We start from the raw sequence: 21,701 nt of genomic DNA on the forward strand, positions 1-21,701 counted from the left end.
TTGGGGCTCTCCTGCAGCAAACCCTATAGTATTTACAGGTTATGTGTAGTTATGTATTATAGGTGTAATATACCTTTTAAATCTGTACCACATGATTGTCTTGTTACCCAGAGAACCCAGTGACCAGGTGACCTCCCAAGTGACCTACGAGCCCCTTGCACAGCCCCCTATATAATATGGGGGGGGGGCTGTAATCTCTCCCTTAGCTCACGCTCTTTTCCATGCTCTTGAGTTCCTGCTGAGGTCCAGCACAGTCAAGTGTTCCAGTGCCTGTGTCCTGCCTTTGAGTAAGTCAAGTCATCTCAATTGTCTGTCACCATCTCAAGTCAAGTCATCTATAGTTACCGTGGCCTGCATTCTAGTCTGTCAATTCACTGCAAGTCCCAGCAAGCCTGTGAGGTCTCCCTGTGTCACTGGCCACCTCTCTGGGATATTGGCTGAACTGCATATACTGTACATCGGTCTTACCTCAGTAAAGCTACTGTTATCCTTAACCTGGCCTTGGACTCTATATTGTGCCTGCCTATCCAAGGACTAGCGGTACTACCTTCGGGTGGTTATACGGCCAAACCACGCCCTGGCATCATGACAAGAAGGGGTTAATACCATCTACCTCTGAGGCCATAGCATCTGCCCCCCTTACACCTCACATCACACCCTGTGGTGCACCACAGACAGCTTTCCTGTATAGAGCAGCAGAGGGCAGTCACTTTTATCTAGGACTGATCTACGGCCAATGCAGTCACTTTTACCTAGGACTGATCTATGGCCAGTACAGTCACTTTTACCTAGGACTGATTTGTGACCAGTGCAGTCACTTTTACCTGGGACTGATTTGTGACCAGTGCACTCACTTTTACCTGGGACTGATCTGTGACCAGTGCAGTCACTTTTACCTAGGTCTGATCTATGGCCAGTGCAGTCACTTTTACCTAGGTCTGATCTATGGCCAGTACGGTCCCTTTTACCTGGGACTGATCTGTGACCAGTGCAGTCACTTTTACCTAGGACTAATGTATGGCCAGTGCAGTCACTTTTACCTGGGACTAATCTATGACCAGTGCAGTCACTTTTACCTAGGACTGATCTATGGCCAGTACAGTCACTTTTACCTAGGACTGATCTATGGCCAGTGCAGTCACTTTTACCTAGGACTGATCTATGGCCAGTACAGTCACTTTTACCTGGGACTGATCTGTGACCAGTGCAGTCACTTTTACCTAGGACTAATGTATGGCCAGTGCAGTCACTTTTACCTGAGACTGATCTATGACCAGTGCAGTCACTTTTATCAAGGACTGATCTATGGCCAGTGCAGTTGCTTTCACCTAGGACTGATCTATGGCCAGCTTTCCTGTATAGAGCAGCAGAGGGCAGTCACTTTTACCTAGGACTGATCTATGGCCAGTGCAGTCACTTTTACCTAGGACTGATCTATGGCCGGTGCAGTCACTTTTACCTAGGACTGATCTATGGCCAGTGCAGTCACTTTTACCTAGGACTGATCTATGGCCGGTGCAGTCACTTTTACCTAGGACTGATCTATGGCCAGTGCAGTCACTTTTACCTGGGACTGATCTATGGCCAGTGCAGTCACTTTTACCTGGGACTGATTTGTGACCAGTGCAGTCACTTTTACCTAGGACTAATGTATGGCCAGTGCAGTCACTTTTACCTGGGACTGATCTATGACCAGTGCAGTCACTTTTATCTAGGACTGATCTATGGCCAGTGCAGTCACTTTTTTTTTTTTATTAAGGACTGATCTATGGCCAGTGCAGTCACTTTTATTAAGGACTGATCTATGGCCAGTGTAGTCACTTTTATCTAGGACTGATCTACGGCCAATGCAGTCACTTTTACCTAGGACTGATCTATGGCCAGTGCAGTCACTTTTACTAAGGACTGATCTATGGCCAGTGCAGTCACTTATACTTGGGAATAATCTATGGCCAGTGCAGTCACTTTTACCTGGGACTGATCTGTGACCAGTGCAGTCACTTTTACCTAGGACTAATGTATGGCCAGTGCAGTCACTTTTACCTGGGACTGATCTATGACCAGTGCAGTCACTTTTATCTAGGACTGATCTATGGCCAGTGCAGTCACTTTCACCTAGGACTGATCTATGGCCAGTGCAGTCACTTTTACCTGGGACTGATCTGTGACCAGTGCAGTCACTTTTACCTAGGACTAATGTATGGCCAGTGCAGTCACTTTTACCTGGGACTGATCTATGAACAGTGCAGTCACTTTTATCTAGGACTGATCTATGGCCAGTGCAGTCACTTTCACCTAGGACTGATCTATGGCCAGCTTTCCTGTACAGAGCAGCAGAGGGCAGTCACTTTTAGCTAGGACTGATCTATGACCAGTGCAGTCACTTTTACCTATGACTGATCTATGGCCAGTTCTGTCTCTTTTACATAGGACTGATCTTTGACCAGTGCAGTCACTTTTGCCTAGGGCTGATCTATGACCAGTTCTGTCTCTTTTACCTAGGACTGATCTTTGACCAGTGCAGTCACTTTTCCCTAGGGCTGATCTATGACCAGTTCTGTCTCTTTTACCTAGGGCTGATCTATGACCAGTTCTGTCTCTTTTACCTAGGGCCGATCTATGACCAGTTCTTTCTCTTTTACCTAGGGCTGATCTATGACCAGTTCTGTCTCTTTTACCTAGGACTGATCTATGGCCAGCTTTCCTGTACAGAGCAGCAGAGGGCAGTCACTTTTAGCTAGGACTGATCTATGACCAGTGTAGTCACTTTTACCTATGACTGATCTATGGCCAGTTCTGTCTCTTTTACATAGGACTGATCTTTGACCAGTGCAGTCACTTTTGCCTAGGGCTGATCTATGACCAGTTCTGTCTCTTTTACCTAGGACTGATCTTTGACCAGTGCAGTCACTTTTGCCTAGGGCTGATCTATGACCAGTTCTGTCTCTTTTACCTAGGGCTGATCTATGACCAGTTCTGTCTCTTTTACCTAGGGCTGATCTATGACCAGTTCTGTCTCTTTTACCTAGGGCTGATCTATGACCAGTTCTGTCTCTTTTACCTAGGGCTGATCTATGACCAGTTCTGTCTCTTTTACCTAGGGCTGATCTATGACCAGTTCTGTCTCTTTTACCTAGGGCTGATCTATGACCAGTTCTGTCTCTTTTACCTAGGGCTGATCTATGACCAGTTCTGTCTCTTTTACCTAGGGCTGATCTATGACCAGTTCTGTCTCTTTTACCTAGGGCTGATCTATGACCAGTGCAGTCACTTTTGCCTAGGGCTGATCTATGACCAGTTCTGTCTCTTTTACCTAGGACTGATCTTTGACCAGTGCAGTCACTTTTGCCTAGGGCTGATCTATGACCAGTTCTGTCTCTTTTACCTAGGGCTGATCTATGACCAGTTCTGTCTCTTTTACCTAGGGCTTATCTATGACCAGTTCTGTCTCTTTTACCTAGGGCTGATCTATGACCAGTTCTGTCTCTTTTACCTAGGGCTGATCTATGACCAGTTCTGTCTCTTTTACCTAGGGCTGATCTATGGCCAGTGCAGTCACTTTTCCCTAGGGCTGATCTATGACCAGTTCTGTATCTTTTACCTAGGGCTGATCTATGACCAGTGCAGTCACTTTTCCCTAGGGCTGATCTATGACCAGTTCTGTCTCTTTTACCTAGGGCTGATCTATGACCAGTTCTGTCTCTTTTACCTAGGGCTGATCTATGACCAGTTCTGTCTCTTTTACCTAGGGCTGATCTATGGCCAGTGCAGTCACTTTTCCCTAGGGCTGATCTATGACCAGTTCTGTCTCTTTTACCTATGACTGATCTATGACCAGTGCAGTCACTTTTGCTCAGGACTGATTTTTTTCCTAGGACTGATGCATGGCGAACTTTCCTGTCCACAGCAGCACTGTGCAGTCACTTTTCCCTAGGACTATGGCCACGGTGCAGTTCCTTATCCCTACAGAGCCGTGTTCTGGGCATGCAGGGGTTAATGGTCACAGCCGTGTATCTCCAGCAGACAAATGTCCGTCCACCGTCACCCAGTTCTATTAAAGAAACCCAAGTTGCCCTCTATAAATAGCCGGGCCTGGCAGCTCCCTCCTCCGCCGCCCAGTATCGGCAGCAGGACCCGGGGCTGGTGTGATCTGCTATTGGATTAAAATAGCCTCCTGTGTCCTGCCCTCCCATGCCTGGGCCGCCGGCTGCAGAGCCTCCAGCATTGTTTGGAAGCAGCAGGAATGTGAAGATGGCTGCAGACCTGGGAGAGCTGCTTGTGCCTTACATGCCCACCATCAGGGTGCCCAAGTCAGGGGACAGGGTCTACAAGACGGAGTGCGCCTTCTCCTATGACTCCCCTGTGAGTGAGTGAGCTCGGTGTGTGCTCCCCTCCCCTCTGACAGCTCCCCGCATGCTTTCTGTTTTGCTCCGGGAGATCCAGTGGATCGCCACACGTGAGGCTGACGGGATCTCCCCTCCTCCAGCCATGCTGCCTGATCAGCCCCAGGATTCCTGTAGGGGATCTCCGTAGTGTGGGCGCTGTGGATCAGGCTGGGGTGTATAGTAGATTGCCAGGCAAGACATGTTGACCTGAGATGTCCTGGAAAACTGTGGTGGGGGCACACTTGCGATCGATTGCCTGCGATCACACACTTATGAGCGATAGATTGCCTGCGATCACACACTTATGAGCGATAGATCCCCTGCGATCACACACACGAGCGATAGATTGCCTCGATCGTATATACACCCACGAGCGATAGATTGCCTGCGATCACACTCCCACGAGCGATAGATTGCCTCGATTGTATATACACCCACGAGCGATAGATCGCCTGCGATTGCACCAGCGATCCTCTCTATACACGTTTTATGTGATGGGGACTATCAGAGCTGATCCATTCACTACACCTTATCCTTATATTGGGAAATGTTATGTGTTACCATAGTGATGGAGAAAAGGCAAAGTGTTAATTTTTTACAAGTTGGAATCAGTAAATCTGTCACCTTTGTTCAGTGTTCTCCAAACAGTGTGTGTCCAGCTATTGCAAAACTACAACTCCCAGCATGCCCGGACAGCCAAAGGCTGTCCGGGCATGCTGGGAGTTGCAGTTATGCAACAGCTGGAGGCACACTGTTTGGGAAACCCCATAGTTGGATCTGCTTTTGCATCCATTCTATATCAGATTGACCTAAATCAGGGGTCTCAAACTGGTGGCCCTACAGATGTTGCAAAACTTCAACTCCCAGCATGCTGGGAGTTGAAGTTTTGCAGCATCTGGAGGGTCATCAGTTTGAGACCCCTGACCTAAATAATGGACATTGTTGTATAAAAACTGTCAATCTTGTTAAAGGGGTACTCCGGTGAAAACCTTTAAATCAACTGATGGCAGAAAGTTAAACATATTTGTAAATTACTTCTATTAAAAAATCTTAATCCTTCCTGTACTTATTAGCTGCTGAATACTACAGAGGAAATTATTTTCTTTTTGGAATGCTCTCTGATGACATCACGAGCACAGTTCTCTCTGCTGATGTTATTATAATAATAATAACACTTTATTTATTGTTGTCCTTAGTGGGATTTGAACCCAAGTCCCCAGCGCTGCAAGGCAGCAGTGCTAACCACTGAGCCACCATGCTGCCCTTAGCATACATCTGCTATGCATGGCTGCTAAAATGGACAGAGATGTCAGCAGAGAGCACTGTGCTCGTGATGTCATCAGTGTTCCAAAAAGAAAGAAATTTCCTCTGTAGCATTCAGCAGCTAATAAGTACTGGAAGGATTACCATTTTTTAATAGAAGTAATTTACAAATATGTTCAACTTTCTGCCACCAGTTGATTTAAAAGAAAAAAGGTTTTCACCGGAGTACCCCTTTAATGGCAGCCAAGCATATGACGGGAGCAGGGACCTGGACTTGTTATGGACAACATTGATGCTGAATGTGTCTTTTGCCATTGATGGCGATTTCCATTCCCTTTAACAAAATGAAATACTTGATAATTCATAACATCAGTGCTGGTAGCATAACTTCTACTGCAGAGGTTATATTTACAAATATTCATAAAAGTAGAAGTGACTGACATCTCTTCTTGTAAATATTTACTTTTCAGACAAATCCTTAAAGTATCATGTTCCATAGTCACTTACTGACTACTAACAAACCGTATTAGATAATTTATTAATTTTTAGGCTGTTTTCACACTGTCAGTGACCAGATAACGTAAACGCCAAGATAGGTCATAGGGTCTGTTTTAAATGGATTCAAAGCCCCCCCCCCCCATTACCTAACAAAAGTAATTTTGTCGAGTTGCTAGATAGAATAGTGCACCCTTCCCTTCTGCGCAACTTTATGAAGTTGGATCCAGTTCAATAGTTTACAAGTAGTTTTTGTTTTTAAATATTTTCAGGACACTGTATATGATTCATCAGCCCTATAGGCTGCGTTCACATCACGATTTCTCCATCCCACTTCAGTAAACGATTTTATAGCCTAAAATGGTATGAAATTGTATATATAATCGGATCCATTGACCTCCATTAAAAAATCAGATCCATTACACACATCCGATTTGATCTGCATCCGATTTCACACGTTTTTTTGTTCAGGTCTGAAATCGTGGTCAACCCCAATTTCAGACCTGAACAAAAATCATGTGAAATCTGATGAACATCAAATCGGATGTGTGTAATGGATCTGATTTTTTAATGGAGGTCAATGGATCCGATTATATATACAATTTCATACGATTTTAGGCTATAAAATCGTTTACTCAAATCGGATGGGGAAATCGTGATGTGAATGCAGCCTTAGGCTGAGTTCACACTGCAGGATTTCTGCACTAGGACCGAGCAGACTGCATTGCTGCCCCCATAGACTGCAATACATTTCTGGGTGGATCTTTTGGGAGATCTGCTCAGAAATGCATTGCCATCTATGGGGACGGCAATGTAGTCATCCCAGTCCTAGTGGCGCCAACTTGATCTCCAGCAGAAATTCTACCAAGAAATTCCACAGTGTGAAACTTGGCTTAGACTAAGTTTCCATTTGTTTTTTTTCTGGCAGTTTTTGGAATACTGCCACTGCAATTTCTGAGCCAAAGCCAGAAGTGTATTCAAAAGGAATAGGACATATATAGGAAGAACTTATACTTCTCCTCCCTTATGGATCCACTTCTGACTTTGGCTCAAAAACTGCAGTGGGAGTATTCCAAAAACTGCCAGAAAAAAAACAAATGGAAACTTAGCCTAAGTACTTTATTTTTTTATTTTTTTAAGTTACTGCAAATAGCTGTTTGACCATATATTTTCTCATTTACCCTTCTTCTATATTGACCCTCCCTTTCCCCATCTCCCTTATGTCTGAATTAACTAAAAAAAATAATAAAATAAATAATAATAATAATAATAATAATAATGCATACACGCATTTGTTTTCTTTTTAAATGTGTGACACTACTCATAGGCCACTTTCATATGGCATCATTTTGAATCAGTATTCGTAAGTCTTGCATGGAGCCCACATGGAGGTGTATAATGGAAATGTAAACCTCTTACAATCTATGAACCCTTTCTTGTACTGCTTACAAAAAAAATGACCAAAGGGTGGCCTTACCTAAGGATTAACCTCTTAAGGACTCAGGGTTTTTCAGTTTTTGCACTTTAGTTTTTTCCTCCTTACCTTTTTAAAAATCATAACCCTTTCAGTTTTCCACCTAAAAATCCATATTATGGCTTATTTTTTGCGTCACCAATTCTACTTTGCAGTGACATTAGTCATTTTACCCAAAAATTCACGGCCAAACGGAAAAAAAATCATTGTGCGACAAAATCGAAGAAAAAAAACACCATTTTGTAACTTTTGGGGGCTTCCGTTTCTACGCAGTGCATATTTCGGTAAAAATGACACCTTATTATTCTGTAGGTCCATACGGTTAAAGTGGTACCCTACTTATATAAGTTTGATTTTGTCGCACTTCTGGAAAAAATCATAACTACATGTAGGAAAATTTATACGTTTAAAAATGTCATCTTCTGACCCCTGTAACTTTTTTATTTTTCCATTTACAGGGCGGTATGAGGACTCATTTTTTGCGCCGTGATCTGAAGTTTTTTATCGGTATCATTTTTGTTTTGATCAGACTTTTTCATCACTTTTTATTCATTTTTTAATGGTATAAAAAGTGACCAAAAATAAGTTTTTTTTGGACTTTAGAATTTTTTTTTACGTGTACGCCATTGACTGTGCGGTTTAATTAATGATAAATTTTTATAGTTCGGACATTTACGCACGCGGCGATACCACATATGTTTATTTTTATTTACACGGTTTTATTTTTTTTTATGGGAAAAGGGGGTGATTCAAACTTTTATTAGGGAAGGGGTTAAATGACCTTTATTAACACTTTTTTTTTTTTTTTGCAGTGTTATAGGTCCCATAGGGACCTATAACACTGCACACACTGATCTCTCATCCTGATCACAGGAGTGTATTAACACGCCTGTGATCAGTGTTATCGGCACTTGACTGCTCCTGCCTGGATCTCAGGCACGGAGCAGTCATTCGTCGATCGGACACCGAGGAGGCAGGTAGGGGCCCTCCCGGTGTCCTGTCAGCTGTTCGGGACGCCGCGATTTCACGGCGGTCATGAACAGCCCAACTGAGCAGCCGGGATACTTTCACTTCAGACGCGGCGGTCAGCTTTGATCGCCGCGTCTGAAGGGTTAATACAGGGCATCACCGCAATCGGTGATGTCCTGTATTAGCCGCGGGTCCCGGCCGTTGATAGCCGCGGGGACTGGCCCGATATGATGTGGGGACACCACGGCATATCGCGGGAGCCGGCGGAGGACGTAAATATACGTCCTTCGTCGTTAAAGGGGTACTCCCGTGGAAAACTTTTTTTTTTTTTTTTAAATGAACTGGTGCCAGAAAGTTAAACAGATTTGTAAATCACTTCTATTAAAAAATCTTAATCCTTCCAGTACTTTTTAGGGGCTGTATACTAAAGAGAAATCCAAAAAAGAAATGCATTTCCTCTGATGTCATGACCACAGAGCTCTCTGCTGACATCACGAGCACAGTGCTCTCTGCTGACCTCTGCTGTCCATTTTAGGAACTGTCCAGAGCAGGATAAAATCCCCCATAGCAAACATATGCTGCTCTGGACAGTTCCTAAAATGGACAGCAGAGAGCACTGTGCTTGTGATGTCAGCAGAGAGCTCTGTGGTCGTGACATCAGAGGAAATGCATTTCTTTTTTTGATTTCTGTTTAGTATACAGCCCCTAAAATGTAGTGGAAGGATTAGGATTTTTTTTAATAGAAGTGATTTACAAATCTGTTGAACTTTCTGGCACCAGTCGATAAAAAAAAAAAAATAATTGGTACCCCTTTAGCTACAATAGCAAGATGGCTACATGCCCCTCAATTGTTTTATCTGTTTCATGAAATATCAATAAGAAAGATCTAGGGTACTTATTTGCATGCAAGTCCCATACAACTTGTATGACATTTGCTACTGAAGCTGTTGGGAAACAAAAGTCTGCGTCTAAAGTTTACTTGAACCTATATGAAAAGAAAGTAGAAAAAAAGCCCCAAAAGAGGCGCCTTGTGCATTACCCTTGGAAAGAAGGGTGGGTAGGGGGAGGCGGGGGGGTCTGTAAGATGGCCGCTCATCTTGAGCGTATAATTTATATGCATGTAGCATCAAATAGAGGTAAAGTGTTCCTGTGCTGGCCCAGGGTCCCAGGAAGCAACCAAAAGGAGGTCCTGAAGTGACGTTCAAAGGGAGTAAAAACGGACCTTGATAGGTGCTCAAGCATCCAAAATGGAAGATATCACAACCAAAGGGATATGAATAAAAATTCTTGTTTATTAGTTAAATAAAAGGATTGTTTTACTCTGTTTTATCTTGTTTTATTTAACTAATAGACAAGAATTTTTATTCATATCACTTTGGTTGTGATATCTTCCATTTTGGATGCCTGAGCGCCTATAAAGGTCCATTTTTACTCCCTTTGAACTTAAAGTTTACTTGAGGCATTTTTAAGGTGTTTAGGGTATAAGAAAAATTGGCATGGATCTTAGAGAATGGTGCGGATTATGAAATCTGAGCCTATATGTCGCATGTCTGTCGTGGAAATTCAGAAATATCATTTCATAATAAATGGCAATTTCCTGCCAATTGGCCATGGTGGGAGCTTTCTATCACTTTTGAATGTAAATGTCAAAGATATTCTCAGTTTATCAACCATTATGGGTCCTGGTTTACTCCTGTTCATGATACAGTTACAAAGAAGCGGAATGTGTAATGGGAACCATTATTTTTAGTTTTATGGAGGAAAGTAAAAAAAAAATAAAAATAAATATATATATATATACACACACACACACACACACAGTGATACCTCAACTTACAATGGCCTAATCGTTTCAACATACAATGGTCTTTTCTGGCCAATTGTAACTTGAAACCAGACTCAACATACAATGCTACGGACAGTCCAGATCTGTGAAACGTGTCAGTGGCTGAAAGAACTGACCAATCAGAATGGACATTTACACCTGTATTACTGAAGTGCATGCACTGACTGTCTGGTAGTGCCTCCCTACAGTACAGGGTGGTACTACATGTTCTGTACTCTTGTGCCAGGGTTAGCTGCTCCTTTGGACACCAGGTTAGGGTGGCTACATTTTGCGTGTACTGTACAGAACCCTGAAGAAACTCCTGTCCTCTATATAGACCAGTCTTTCCCATTCAGGGTGCCTCCAGCTGTTGCAAAACTACAACTTCCAGCATGCCTGGAGAGCCTTTGGCTGGGAGTTGTAGTTTTGCAACAGCTGGAGGCACCCTGGATGAGGATACACTGACATAGACAGCGATTTACAGCTCCCAGCAGATCTTTCTTACTTTTATATGTAAGGATTTGCTTTATCTATATTAGTTATCTACTTATCATTCTTTAATCCTCACTTTTTCCTATTTTTGGATGACATTTTGGTGGCTTCAAAACCAATTACCAGGTTTTCATAGAGTTATGGTCTCAACATACAATGGTTTCAACATACAATGGTCATCCTGGAACCAATGAATATTGTAACTTGAGGGACCACTGTGTGTGTGTATATATGTGGCACAAAACTAGCCATATAAATATCCACGATTACACCAACCCTGGCACACCCGTATTACTGCTCCTTACAAGCTCTAAATAGTAAAGATCCATAATTCAACACCAATGGAAGTTTGAAGGACCATATAGTATGATTCATATGGAGGTATGGAAAGTTTTTTTTTTGTTTCCAGAGGAGTCTAATGGAAAACACACTCCATCAGATGTTTTATTATGAAGACATAATAAAACAGCCATTGGCTGTCCGGGCATGCTGGGAGTTGTAGTTTTGCAACATCTTGAGTTCCGCAGGTTGAAGACCACTGCCCTAGACAGTAGTGCCTAGCCTATGTAGAATGGATGTGTAGGGACGTTGGCCCAGATTTCTCAAACTGTGAGAGAAAAAGTGCAGGGATTTTCCCACAGCAACCAATCACAGCTCAGCTAACGAGATGTGGTAAAGTGAAAGCTGAGCTGTGATTGGCTGCTGTGGAGAAATCCCTCCACGTTTTCTCTCACACAGTTTGATAAATCTGGGCCATTGTTGTTCTCCATGCATGAAGCCTATGTTGGTAGAAATATGGATAAACATATTAAAAACCACTTCAGAACTCTATGTAGTGTGCCCCTCTGAAAGGCCAAAAGGCATTGAAAACAAAACATAACTGCTATTTTATAGGTTAAACTCTTTCATCCTTGTCCGATATAAAATCCTAAAATAGTGGCCCCCTGCTGACCTGGGCCTGTGCTTTAAATTGCAGAAACAGATTGTATTTTTCATATCACTGCTGCCTTTTAAACTTCCTTAGTCCATTTTAAAAGTGACTCAGCTGTCTGGCGTTCATCACGCTGCTGCATTGGCTATTTTTATCCATACTCTTCAGATCTCAAGTGTCAAGCTGCAGTTTACCCACCCAGTGGAATCCAACAATTTGAGGAGGCCATAGGCTGAGCCTAAGACTCAATTCCTAAATATTGTTACTTCTGTGATCTCCAGGAACAAAAAATAAATAAAATCATGACATATGGAGCACAACGTATCTCTTGTACATTAAGGGTACGTTCACACGAGCGGATTTTCGCTGCGGATCCGCTGGTGATGGCCTGCTCTATGCTGTCTTTACATGTATATGCACAAAAAGAACCCAAACTGACACCCTTTTATACTATACATCATACTATGTGATGGGCGTCCATTATGATCCTCATATACTATAAAGGTCAGTCCCAAAACTGATTACAACAACAAAAGAAACAACCGGAGTGTGAATACCTTAAAAATCACAAATTCTTTATTTCAAAAATACAAAAAACATACTACATGAAGGACGAGATGAATCAAAGAACAATGCCTGGACAACTGCCAGGGCACTAAAAAAAGTATTGTATTATGTAGCCGATAGCACTATTACTGATAATGTGTTATTATACAATAATATTCGTTATACACCACACTGGACCACCACACCTAATTAAAACCATATACAGATCACAAGGCGACTGACATGTAGTCTGTACTAAGACTCTAAAGTGCAACTTGCATACTAATAAACAGTGACGAGTCCCGCTACAAAAAGTCTGCCTCTGCTAGAAATAAATTGCAAACATATGGATAAAGTGGCCAGTGCGGCAAACAAGGTGCTCTAATAGTAAAGTGCTATATGCTTACCCATATTGTGTCAGCGTGCCCTGGATCCCCAACGCCGTTTCGTTCCCTACTTTTTCAAGGGGCTGCCGAAAAAGTAGGGAACGAAACGGCATTGGGGATCCAGGGCACGCTGACACAATATGTGTAAGCATATAGCACTTTACTATTAGAGCACCTTGTTTGCCGCACTGGCCACTTTATCCATATGTTTGCAATTTATTTCTAGCAGAGGCAGACTTTTTGTAGCGGGACTCGTCACTGTTTATTAGTATGCAAGTTGCACTTTAGAGTCTTAGTACAGACTACATGTCAGTCGCCTTGTGATCTGTATATGGTTTTAATTAGGTGTGGTGGTCCAGTGTGGTGTATAACGAATATTATTGTATAATAACACATTATCATGTAATAGTGCTATTGGCTACATAATACAATAATTTTTGTTAGTGCTGTCGGTTGTTCAGGCATTGTTCTTTAATTCATCTCGTCCTTCATGTAGTATGTTTTTTGTATTTTTGAAATAAAGAATTTGTGATTTTTAAGGCATTCACACTCCGGTTGTTTCTTTTGTTGTTGTAAGCTGTCTTTACATGTGCCTGCTCATAGCGGCAATACGCCACTACGAGCAGACACACTGCAATGTGCGAGCCGCAGTATACTCGCACATGGCGGGAGCTCTCTGCCTAGCTCAGAGCAGGGAGAGTGGCCCCGATGTGCGAGTACACCGTGCACATCGCTGCAGTGTGTCTGCTCGTCGCGGCATAATGCCACTACGAGCAGGCACATGTAAAGACAGCATAGAGTGGGCCTTCACCGTACAAGAGATACGTTGTGCTCCATACTTCATGATTTTAAAATACGCTGTAAATCCGCTCGTGTGAACGTACCCTTATAAGTTAAATTATAATTTATACCTCTTATAGCTGTTTAAGGGTAATGTAAAAAGGTCAGTAAATTGTTGCAAAACTGTGAAGTTTTTCCTTACACATCTTGAAGCTGTTTTGTTTACAATTCCTTATTTATTTTACATTTGCTATCATTTATTGTTATGGTAGAGCTACTGTATATTGTAGATAAATCCCTGCCGCTTGCCATTTACAGTGTAAATATGAGAAACAGTAGATATAACTTTATCACAGACACATATGGATGTAAGGGATTGCCACAGAGGTCATAGGAAGCTATTACAGAGATATTACAAAATCTCTATCAAAAGTAAGGTTTATTAGATATGCACAAAGATAAAGGACTAACAAGAAAAAAATATAGCTGCAAGCAGCAATACAGGTGGCCAATCTGCACAGCAGGGCTATAGCACACGACTACTGTGACCCCTGATGGTGTAGAAGGTGATCGTGGACATGTCTGCTAATTTTCACATTGTTCATTTTAGAGAAAACTATTTGAAGAATATTGCGCAATCCAATATGGCTGCCAAATCTGGTGCTCAACAGTGGTACAGGAGGGATTACGCACATGTGTGCAAATTTTTACATTGTTCTGACCAGTAATTTTTAGAGAAAATGATGTATGCATAATATTGCGCAATCCAATATGGCGGCCAAATCTGGTGATTATTTGTGGTACAGAAATTGAGTAATCTACTATTCAAAGAAACATAACTTTTAGATTAACAGTGTACATATTACACACATTTAACAAAATTGCATATAATTATTAATACTGACTAAATGTTTTTTTTGGCATGCGGTGGCCATATTGAATATGCAAATAATCAGTCTTTACCAACCTTGGTACAGGAGGTAACCATGAACATGTCTACCAAATTATATGTTATTCTAAGGAACGGTTTCAGAGAAGATGTGTGTAGAATATTGCGCAATTCAACATGGCAGCTAAACCATGTGATCAATAGACTTTAAATGAGCAAATCATAATTGTGATCACAGTGTACTCAAATGTAACAATTCTTAACCCCTTAAGGACCAAGGGCGTACCTGTACGCCCGTGGAAATTTCGGTGCGCGCCGGGCGGGGATATCAATCAGCAGGCACCCTGCTCAAATGCCCAGGGGGGGTCATCAGACCTCCCCATGTCAGCGATCGGCACAAATCGCAAGTGAAATCACACTTGCGATTTGCGATTATTCTGGGTCATACGGGTCTATGGTGATATAAGGGGGATTGAGGTTGTCCAAGACACCCACGATCCCCCTGAAGGGATAGGAGTGAGATGGCAGGGGTGCCACCCCTCCTATCCCTGCTATTGGTCGTCAAGACGCGACCACCAATAGCAGATCGGGGGCGGGGGGGGGGGGGACTTTCGGTTTCCCCGTCCTTCCCACCCACATTAGGCGGGGCAGAACGGGGAAACCGAAGCGGACCGACGTCCACTTACCCTGCGGGCTAGGCTTCGGGCGACGATCGGTGTCGGAGATCGGCGGGCGGTGAGTTGCCTATCAATATCTGGAGGGCTACAGTTTGAGACCACTATACAGTGGTCTCTACACTGTAGCCCTCCAGATTTTGCCAAACTACAACTTCTAGCATGCCCACACAGCAGTTTGCTGTCTGGGCATGCTGAGGTTTCTAGTTTTGCAACATCTGGAAGTCCACAGTTTGGAGATCACTGTGCAGTGGTCTCTAAACTATAGCCCTCCAGATGTTGCAAAACTGCAAATCCCAGCATGCCCAAACAGCTGTCTCGGCTTGCTGGGAGTTGTAGTTGCGTACCTCCAAGTGTTGCATAACTACATGTCCCAGCATGCCCTTCGGCGATCAGTACATGCTGGGAGTTGTAGTTTTGAAACAGCTGGAGGCACACTGGATGGAAAATACTGAGTTAGATTCTTTTACCTAACTGAAGGTTTTCCAACCAGTGTGCCTCCAGCTGTTGCAAAAGTACAACTCCCAGCATGCACGGTCTGTCAGTACATGCTGGGAGTTGTAGTTTTGAAACAGCTGGAGGTTTGCCCCCCCCTCCCCCCATGTGAATGTACAGGGTACATTCACACGGGCCGGTTTACAGTGGGTTTCCTGCTTCAAGTATGAGCTACGGCAAACTTTTCGCCGTAGCGCAAACTCCTAGCGGTAAACTCACTATAAACCTCCGCCAGTGTGAATGTACCCTAAAAACACTACACTACACTAACACAAAATAAAGGGTAAAACACTACATATACACCCACTTACACTGTTCCCCCCCCCCCCCCCCCCCCCAATAAAAATGAAAAATGTATCGTACGGCAGTGTTTCCAAAACGGAGCCTCCAGCTGTTGTGAAACAACAACTCCCAGCATTTCCGGACAGCCAGTGACTGTCCAGGCATGCTGGGAGTTTAGCAACAGCTGGAGACACCCTGTTTGGGAATCACTGGCATAGAATACCCCTATTTCTACCTCTATGCAATCCCTAATTTAGTCCTCAAATGCGCATGGGGCTCTCTCACTTCGGAGCCCTGTCGTATTTCAAGGAAATAGTTTAGTGCCACATATGGGGTATTTCCGTACTCGGGAGAAATTGCACTGCAAATTTTGGGGGGCTTTTTCTCCTTTTACCCCTTATGAAAAGGAAAAGTTGGAGGCTACACCAGCCTGTTAGTGTAAATAAAATAAAAAAAAAATGTTACACTAACATGCTGGTGTTGCCCTTTACTTTTTAATTTTCACAAGAGGTAATAGGGAAAAAAAGACCCCCAAAATTTGTAACGCAATTTCTCCTGAGTACGGAAATACCTCATATGTGAGCGTAAAATGCTCTGCGGACGCACAACAAGGCTCAGGATTGAGAGCACACTATGTACATTTGAGACCTAAATTGGTGATTTGCACAGGGGTGGCTGATTTTACAGCGGTTCTGACATAAATGCAGAAAAATAAATACCCACATGTGACCCCATTTTGGAAACGACACCCCTCACGGAACGTAACAAGGGGTATAGTGAGCCTTAACACCCCACAGGTTTTTGACACTTTTTCATTAAGGTTGAATGGGAAAATTAAAAACAAGAAATGTTTTCACTAAAATGCTGGTATTACCCTAAATTTTTCATTTTCACGAGGTAAAATAGGAAAAAAGCCCCCAAAATTTGTAGCCCATTTCTTCTGAGTAAGAACATACCCCATATGTGGATGTAAAGTGCTCTGCAGGCGAACTACAATGCTCAGAAGAGAAGGAGCGCCATTGGGATTTTTAAGAGAAAATTTATCCGGAATTGAAGGCCACGTGTATTTACAAAGCCCCCATAGTGCCAGAACAATGGACCCCTCCCACATGTGACCCCATTTTGGAAACTACACCCCTCAAGGAATGTAATAAGGGGTACAGTGAGCATTTACGCCCCACAGGTGTCTTACAGATTTTTGGAACAGTGGTCCGTGAAAATGAAAAATGTAATTTTTCATTTGCACAGCCCACTGTTCCAAAGATCTGTCAAACGCCAGTGGGGTGTAAATACTCACTGCACCCCTTTTTAAATTCTGTGAGGGGTGTAGTTTCAAAAATGGGGTCACATGTGGTGGGGTCCACTGTTCTGGCACCACGGGGGGCTTTGTAAACGCACTTGGCCCCTGACTTCCATTCCAAACAAATTCCCTTTTCAAAAGCTCAATGGCGCTCCTCCTCTTCTGAGCATTGTAGTGCGCCAGCAGAGCACTTGATGTCCACACATGGGGTATTTTCATACTCAGAAGAAATGGGGTTACAAATTTTGGGGGTAATTTTCTTCTATTACCCCTTGTAAAAATGTAAAATATGGGGAAAAACCAGCATTTTAGTAAAAATTGGCCTGGTCCTTAAGGGGTTAAATCTGTTTCTTTAGTGATTGCGGAAATACAGAGGTTTCAATATTGTAAAAAATCGTGCCGCACAAACCAATATGGCTGCCTGACCATATGACCTATGACCTTAATGTTACACCAGATTATGCATAGTACTGGGCTCTACCTTTTGGGTAAAATTTCATGGGTTTTGAAGTAACCGTGAGGCACTTACAGGTAAATTACAAAAAGCCAAATAGAAATAATAGGAATAATTGATGATATTTACATAATTCAATATGGCCACCGAACCATATGGTTGAATGACTCAAACAAACATGTATGAGTCTAGGTCACAGTGTAATCATACACGGATATTTGTACAACTGTATCTTTAATGGTTTCAGAGACATGTCTTTGCATATAGCACTGAATATTGTCACCGTAAACAAGATGGCTGCCTGCTCATGTGACCTATGAACTTTATGGTAAATAAATCTTAAGCACAATAGAGTACTCTACCATTGTGCAAAGAAACATAGTTTTTTTAATAACAGTGTAGATATTAAATACATTTAAAAAAAATTGTGCATTAATATTAATGCTATGTAAATCTTATTGGCGAGCGGTGGCCATATTGATTATGCAAATAAACCAGCTTTAACAACTTTGGTACAGGAGGTAACCATAAACATGTCTGCCAAATTATACGTTATTCTCACAAACCGTTTCAGAGAAGATGTTTTTAGAATATTGTGCAATTCAGTATGGCTGCCACATCATGTGACCAAAAGTCTTATAATCATCAAATCTGACTCTGCACAACAGTGCCACCACATACAGCAATTTATATATCTGTAGCTTTAGCGGTTGTAGAGAAGAAGATTTTTGAATATTATGCAAAATTGCCACAAAAACCAAGATGGCGGCCGAACCATGTGACCTATGACCTTTATGATTATGCACAGCTCACAGGTCTACCATTATGCAAAGTCACATGTGTTTTAGAGTTACAGTGCAGCAGATATATGCATTTGAAAATTGTCGGAATTATAATAATAAAAACAATAGGTGTCCAGTGCAACTTCGTAGCTTGGCTACCTAATATATATCCTATAGTAAGTAAAGTTGTCAATTATCAATACAGCACAGGCTAGTTGATATGCACAAAAAAAACAGGCCTTCAGACCAAGCAAATAAGGCCGATCCTACCTTCCAAGCTGTCCAGTAACTTAGCAACTATCCAACATGTTTCCCCTTTAATAAATTTCAATATAAGGGTTCATCAGGGGATGGATAACAGGATCATGTGATCATGCTGCAACCAAAAGTAGAGGGAGCCTTTCATCTCTGCACCCTATGATCTGTCACAGTATACTCCTGCCTATATTAATAGGATGTGGGAGAGCTCAGGGCAGCACTTATCCCTGCCCTGCCAAACAAACCTACATTTAAAAAATAATCCGAATGTAATCACTAGTAGGCTACATTTGTTCTATTAACCTTTTTGCTGTCAGGAGCTTTTGAGAAACTTTGCTCCTCTTGGTAGCTGAAGCAATCTGTATTCTTTACACGTGGATGTGTTTACAGTTTATGCTGCTTTAGGCACTAAAACTCAATACACCCCATTAGGGTGGTTCTACAAGTGTCAGCATTTTTACATGAAGATCTGAATGCATGCATAACATGCAGATTGATCATGGAATTAAACCAGTATACACAAAACATGTGTCTATGGGGCAGTCAGCAGTTCTGATAGCCCCAAACTGCTGACAGATTTCCCTGAAGCTGGAAACATTTAAAGGGGTACTCTGCTGCTCAGTGTTTGGAACAAACTGTTCTGAGCGCTGGAGCCGGGAGCTCATGACGTCACAGCCCCGCCCTCTCATGACATCACACTCCGCCCCCTCAATGCAAGTCTATGGGAGGGGGCGTTGACGTCATGAGCTCCCGGTGCCGGCTCCATAGTTCAGAACAGTTTGTTCCAAAAGCTGAACAGCGGAGTACCCCTTTAAACAAGTAACAACCTATAGGATATAGAGATAACCCCTTGAAAAAAAAGTGCACCCCAAAATCCTATATTTATATATATATAATATATATATATATATATATAATCTTAAAAGCATAAAATCTGACCAGATATCTAAAAGGGCTATTGACAGCCTTGTCTACCTTTGCCTCAGAATTACCGGAATTATTTAAAATAAAGAATACATTACTAAAAGCACAAACTATATTTTCTCCTATAAATTCTATCTTTTTAGAGGTTTACCCACAAAAACAAATAAGATAATAGGTTACAGTATGCAAAGTTCCTGCGTATCACAATCCTCTTTATCAACAAAAGCTTGTGCTCTCAAAAACACTAAAACAGAGGCCATGCAACATTTGGCCATCAGACAAAAATGTGTTAAAAATACAGTATACACAATAAACCACTACTGTACTACTAAAATGTGAGGTGTGGGAGCACCAAAAGTATATGCATCTTCCATTTCAAGCTACCGCCGGCGTAATTGTGGCTAGAGTTTCATTATTAAGCCAAGACTGTAGCTATAATTACAACCCAGCCTGCACTAGAGCCACTAGTAACAAGCACATATGTTATACTTCATTGTATAAAGGGCCTCAATGCCAGGACACCTCAGACACATCCACGCGGAAAGGATTAAAGTCTATGGTGGGCTTCGTATTTGTCGACATACCTGCGTGGGAGGATGAGGATGTCAGCAAACTAGTACAGGTCATTCTCTGCCTTACTTTTCAGCTTTATTAAGATCCCAAGGACATGTAGAGTACAAAATGGCACTCAATTGGTTAAAAAACTTTGGGGCATGAGGCTTAGATGCCCATATAGGTCCAGCCGCAAGCCTGTGGCCAAGTGTATGGCAACAGGAAAAAACCCTAGAAAGATGGAATAGTTGTGCTCCATCTTTTCCTTATAGGGGTGCACAAAAGAAAAACTATTTTTGGGTGAGCATTAAGAAAAACATTACTATTATAGGGTCACAAAGCGAGAGGTTGCATTATAGGGGGAAATAAAGTGTGCATTTGGACTGATAGGGAGTTCAAAGGATGCATTTTACTATGTGAGGCCTACATTGAAGGTGCACTAAAGCACACATCTAATGTGTGGGATATATACAGGGCACAAAGTGAGACACTATTACATCTGGGGCAATGTTTTTGTCTGGCTTTCCATGAATGGGGAGTTTGTGTAATCACTGAGCCAAATGGAATAGATGAGAAATGTCAGCTGTAGTCACTAGATGCAACTGCACTGTAATCACTTACATGGTCTGCAAAGCCTGTCCAGAGCTGCTATCTACCACTTTTTAAACTGAATGATGGTAAGATATATATTTTATTATTATTTATTTAGTGACAATATGGTAGTATTATTTAGTCACTGAGTGGAGGTGGTTATGGTTGCTGATAATGTTGACCTTGATGAGAAGGATTTGTACAGTAACAGTATAATGTTAATAATACAATGGTATTAGTAATTGTATTACTGTTTTATGTACAGGCATGCTATCATACATACATTAGTGCTTTTGATGAGGCATCTTTTTATAGGTCTCACAAACCTTATTTTCATTACACGATATACCCACGGACAGTGTCCTACTGAGGTGCTGTGTAGCCTGTCACTTGTTATAAATGTTATTTTGTTTTATTTTTATGGGTTGTCGGAGGACAAAATGTATGCCTTCTGACTTCGCTCTTGATCTTTAGAGGCCCTAACAACCTGCAGCTAGCCTGACACGCAATGTCCTCTTAATTTAGGGGTCTGATAATTCTGGGGTCTGAATAAATGTATAGGTCTAGTCTGGGGTAACAAATGAGTGCTTAGCTGTTTGTTTTGCTATTCAAACAGCACACTTGTCTTTTTTTTTTTTTTTACTTTATGTGACTGCAGGAAAATGTGTCCTTGCCTCCGGTGAAAAACAATTTTTTTTTTAAATCAACTGCTGCCAGAATGTTAAACAGATTTGTAAAGTCTTATCAGCTGCTGTATACTACAGAGGAAGATCTTTTCTTTTTAAATTTCTTTTCTGTCTGACCACAGTGCTCTCTGTTGACACCTCTGTCTGTCTCAGGAACTGTCCAGAGTAGGAGCAAATCTCTATAGCAAACCTATCCTGCTCTAGACAGTTCTTGAGACAGACAGAGGGGTCAGCAGAGAGCACTGTGGTCAGACAGAAAATACATTTA

The 21,701-nt window shown here is 42.2% G+C and overlaps 1 protein-coding gene across 7 annotated transcripts in view; it reads left to right on the top strand.

Moving 5' to 3' along the window:
• USP13 (ubiquitin specific peptidase 13) overlaps positions 1-21,701 on the top strand; it is a 153,847-nt gene that overhangs the window by 12,164 nt on the left and 119,982 nt on the right. The window contains exon 1 of one of the 7 annotated variants that reach the window (XM_056565250.1): positions 4,104-4,362. The exons of 1 other annotated variant lie outside the window; for it this stretch is intronic. In XM_056565250.1, coding sequence (XP_056421225.1) covers positions 4,192-4,362 — 171 coding nt within the window. In that variant the 5' untranslated portion in view covers positions 4,104-4,191. Of the gene's footprint in view, positions 1-4,103; positions 4,367-4,416; positions 4,578-11,163; positions 11,285-20,140; positions 20,227-21,701 lie in introns of those variants that run through there. 5 more of the 7 variants (XM_056565246.1, XM_056565253.1, XM_056565252.1 and 2 more) reach the window with 5 other exon arrangements.

This window comes from Hyla sarda, chromosome 3, assembly GCF_029499605.1.
Source record: "Hyla sarda isolate aHylSar1 chromosome 3, aHylSar1.hap1, whole genome shotgun sequence".
Lineage (NCBI taxonomy): Eukaryota > Metazoa > Chordata > Amphibia > Anura > Hylidae > Hyla > Hyla sarda.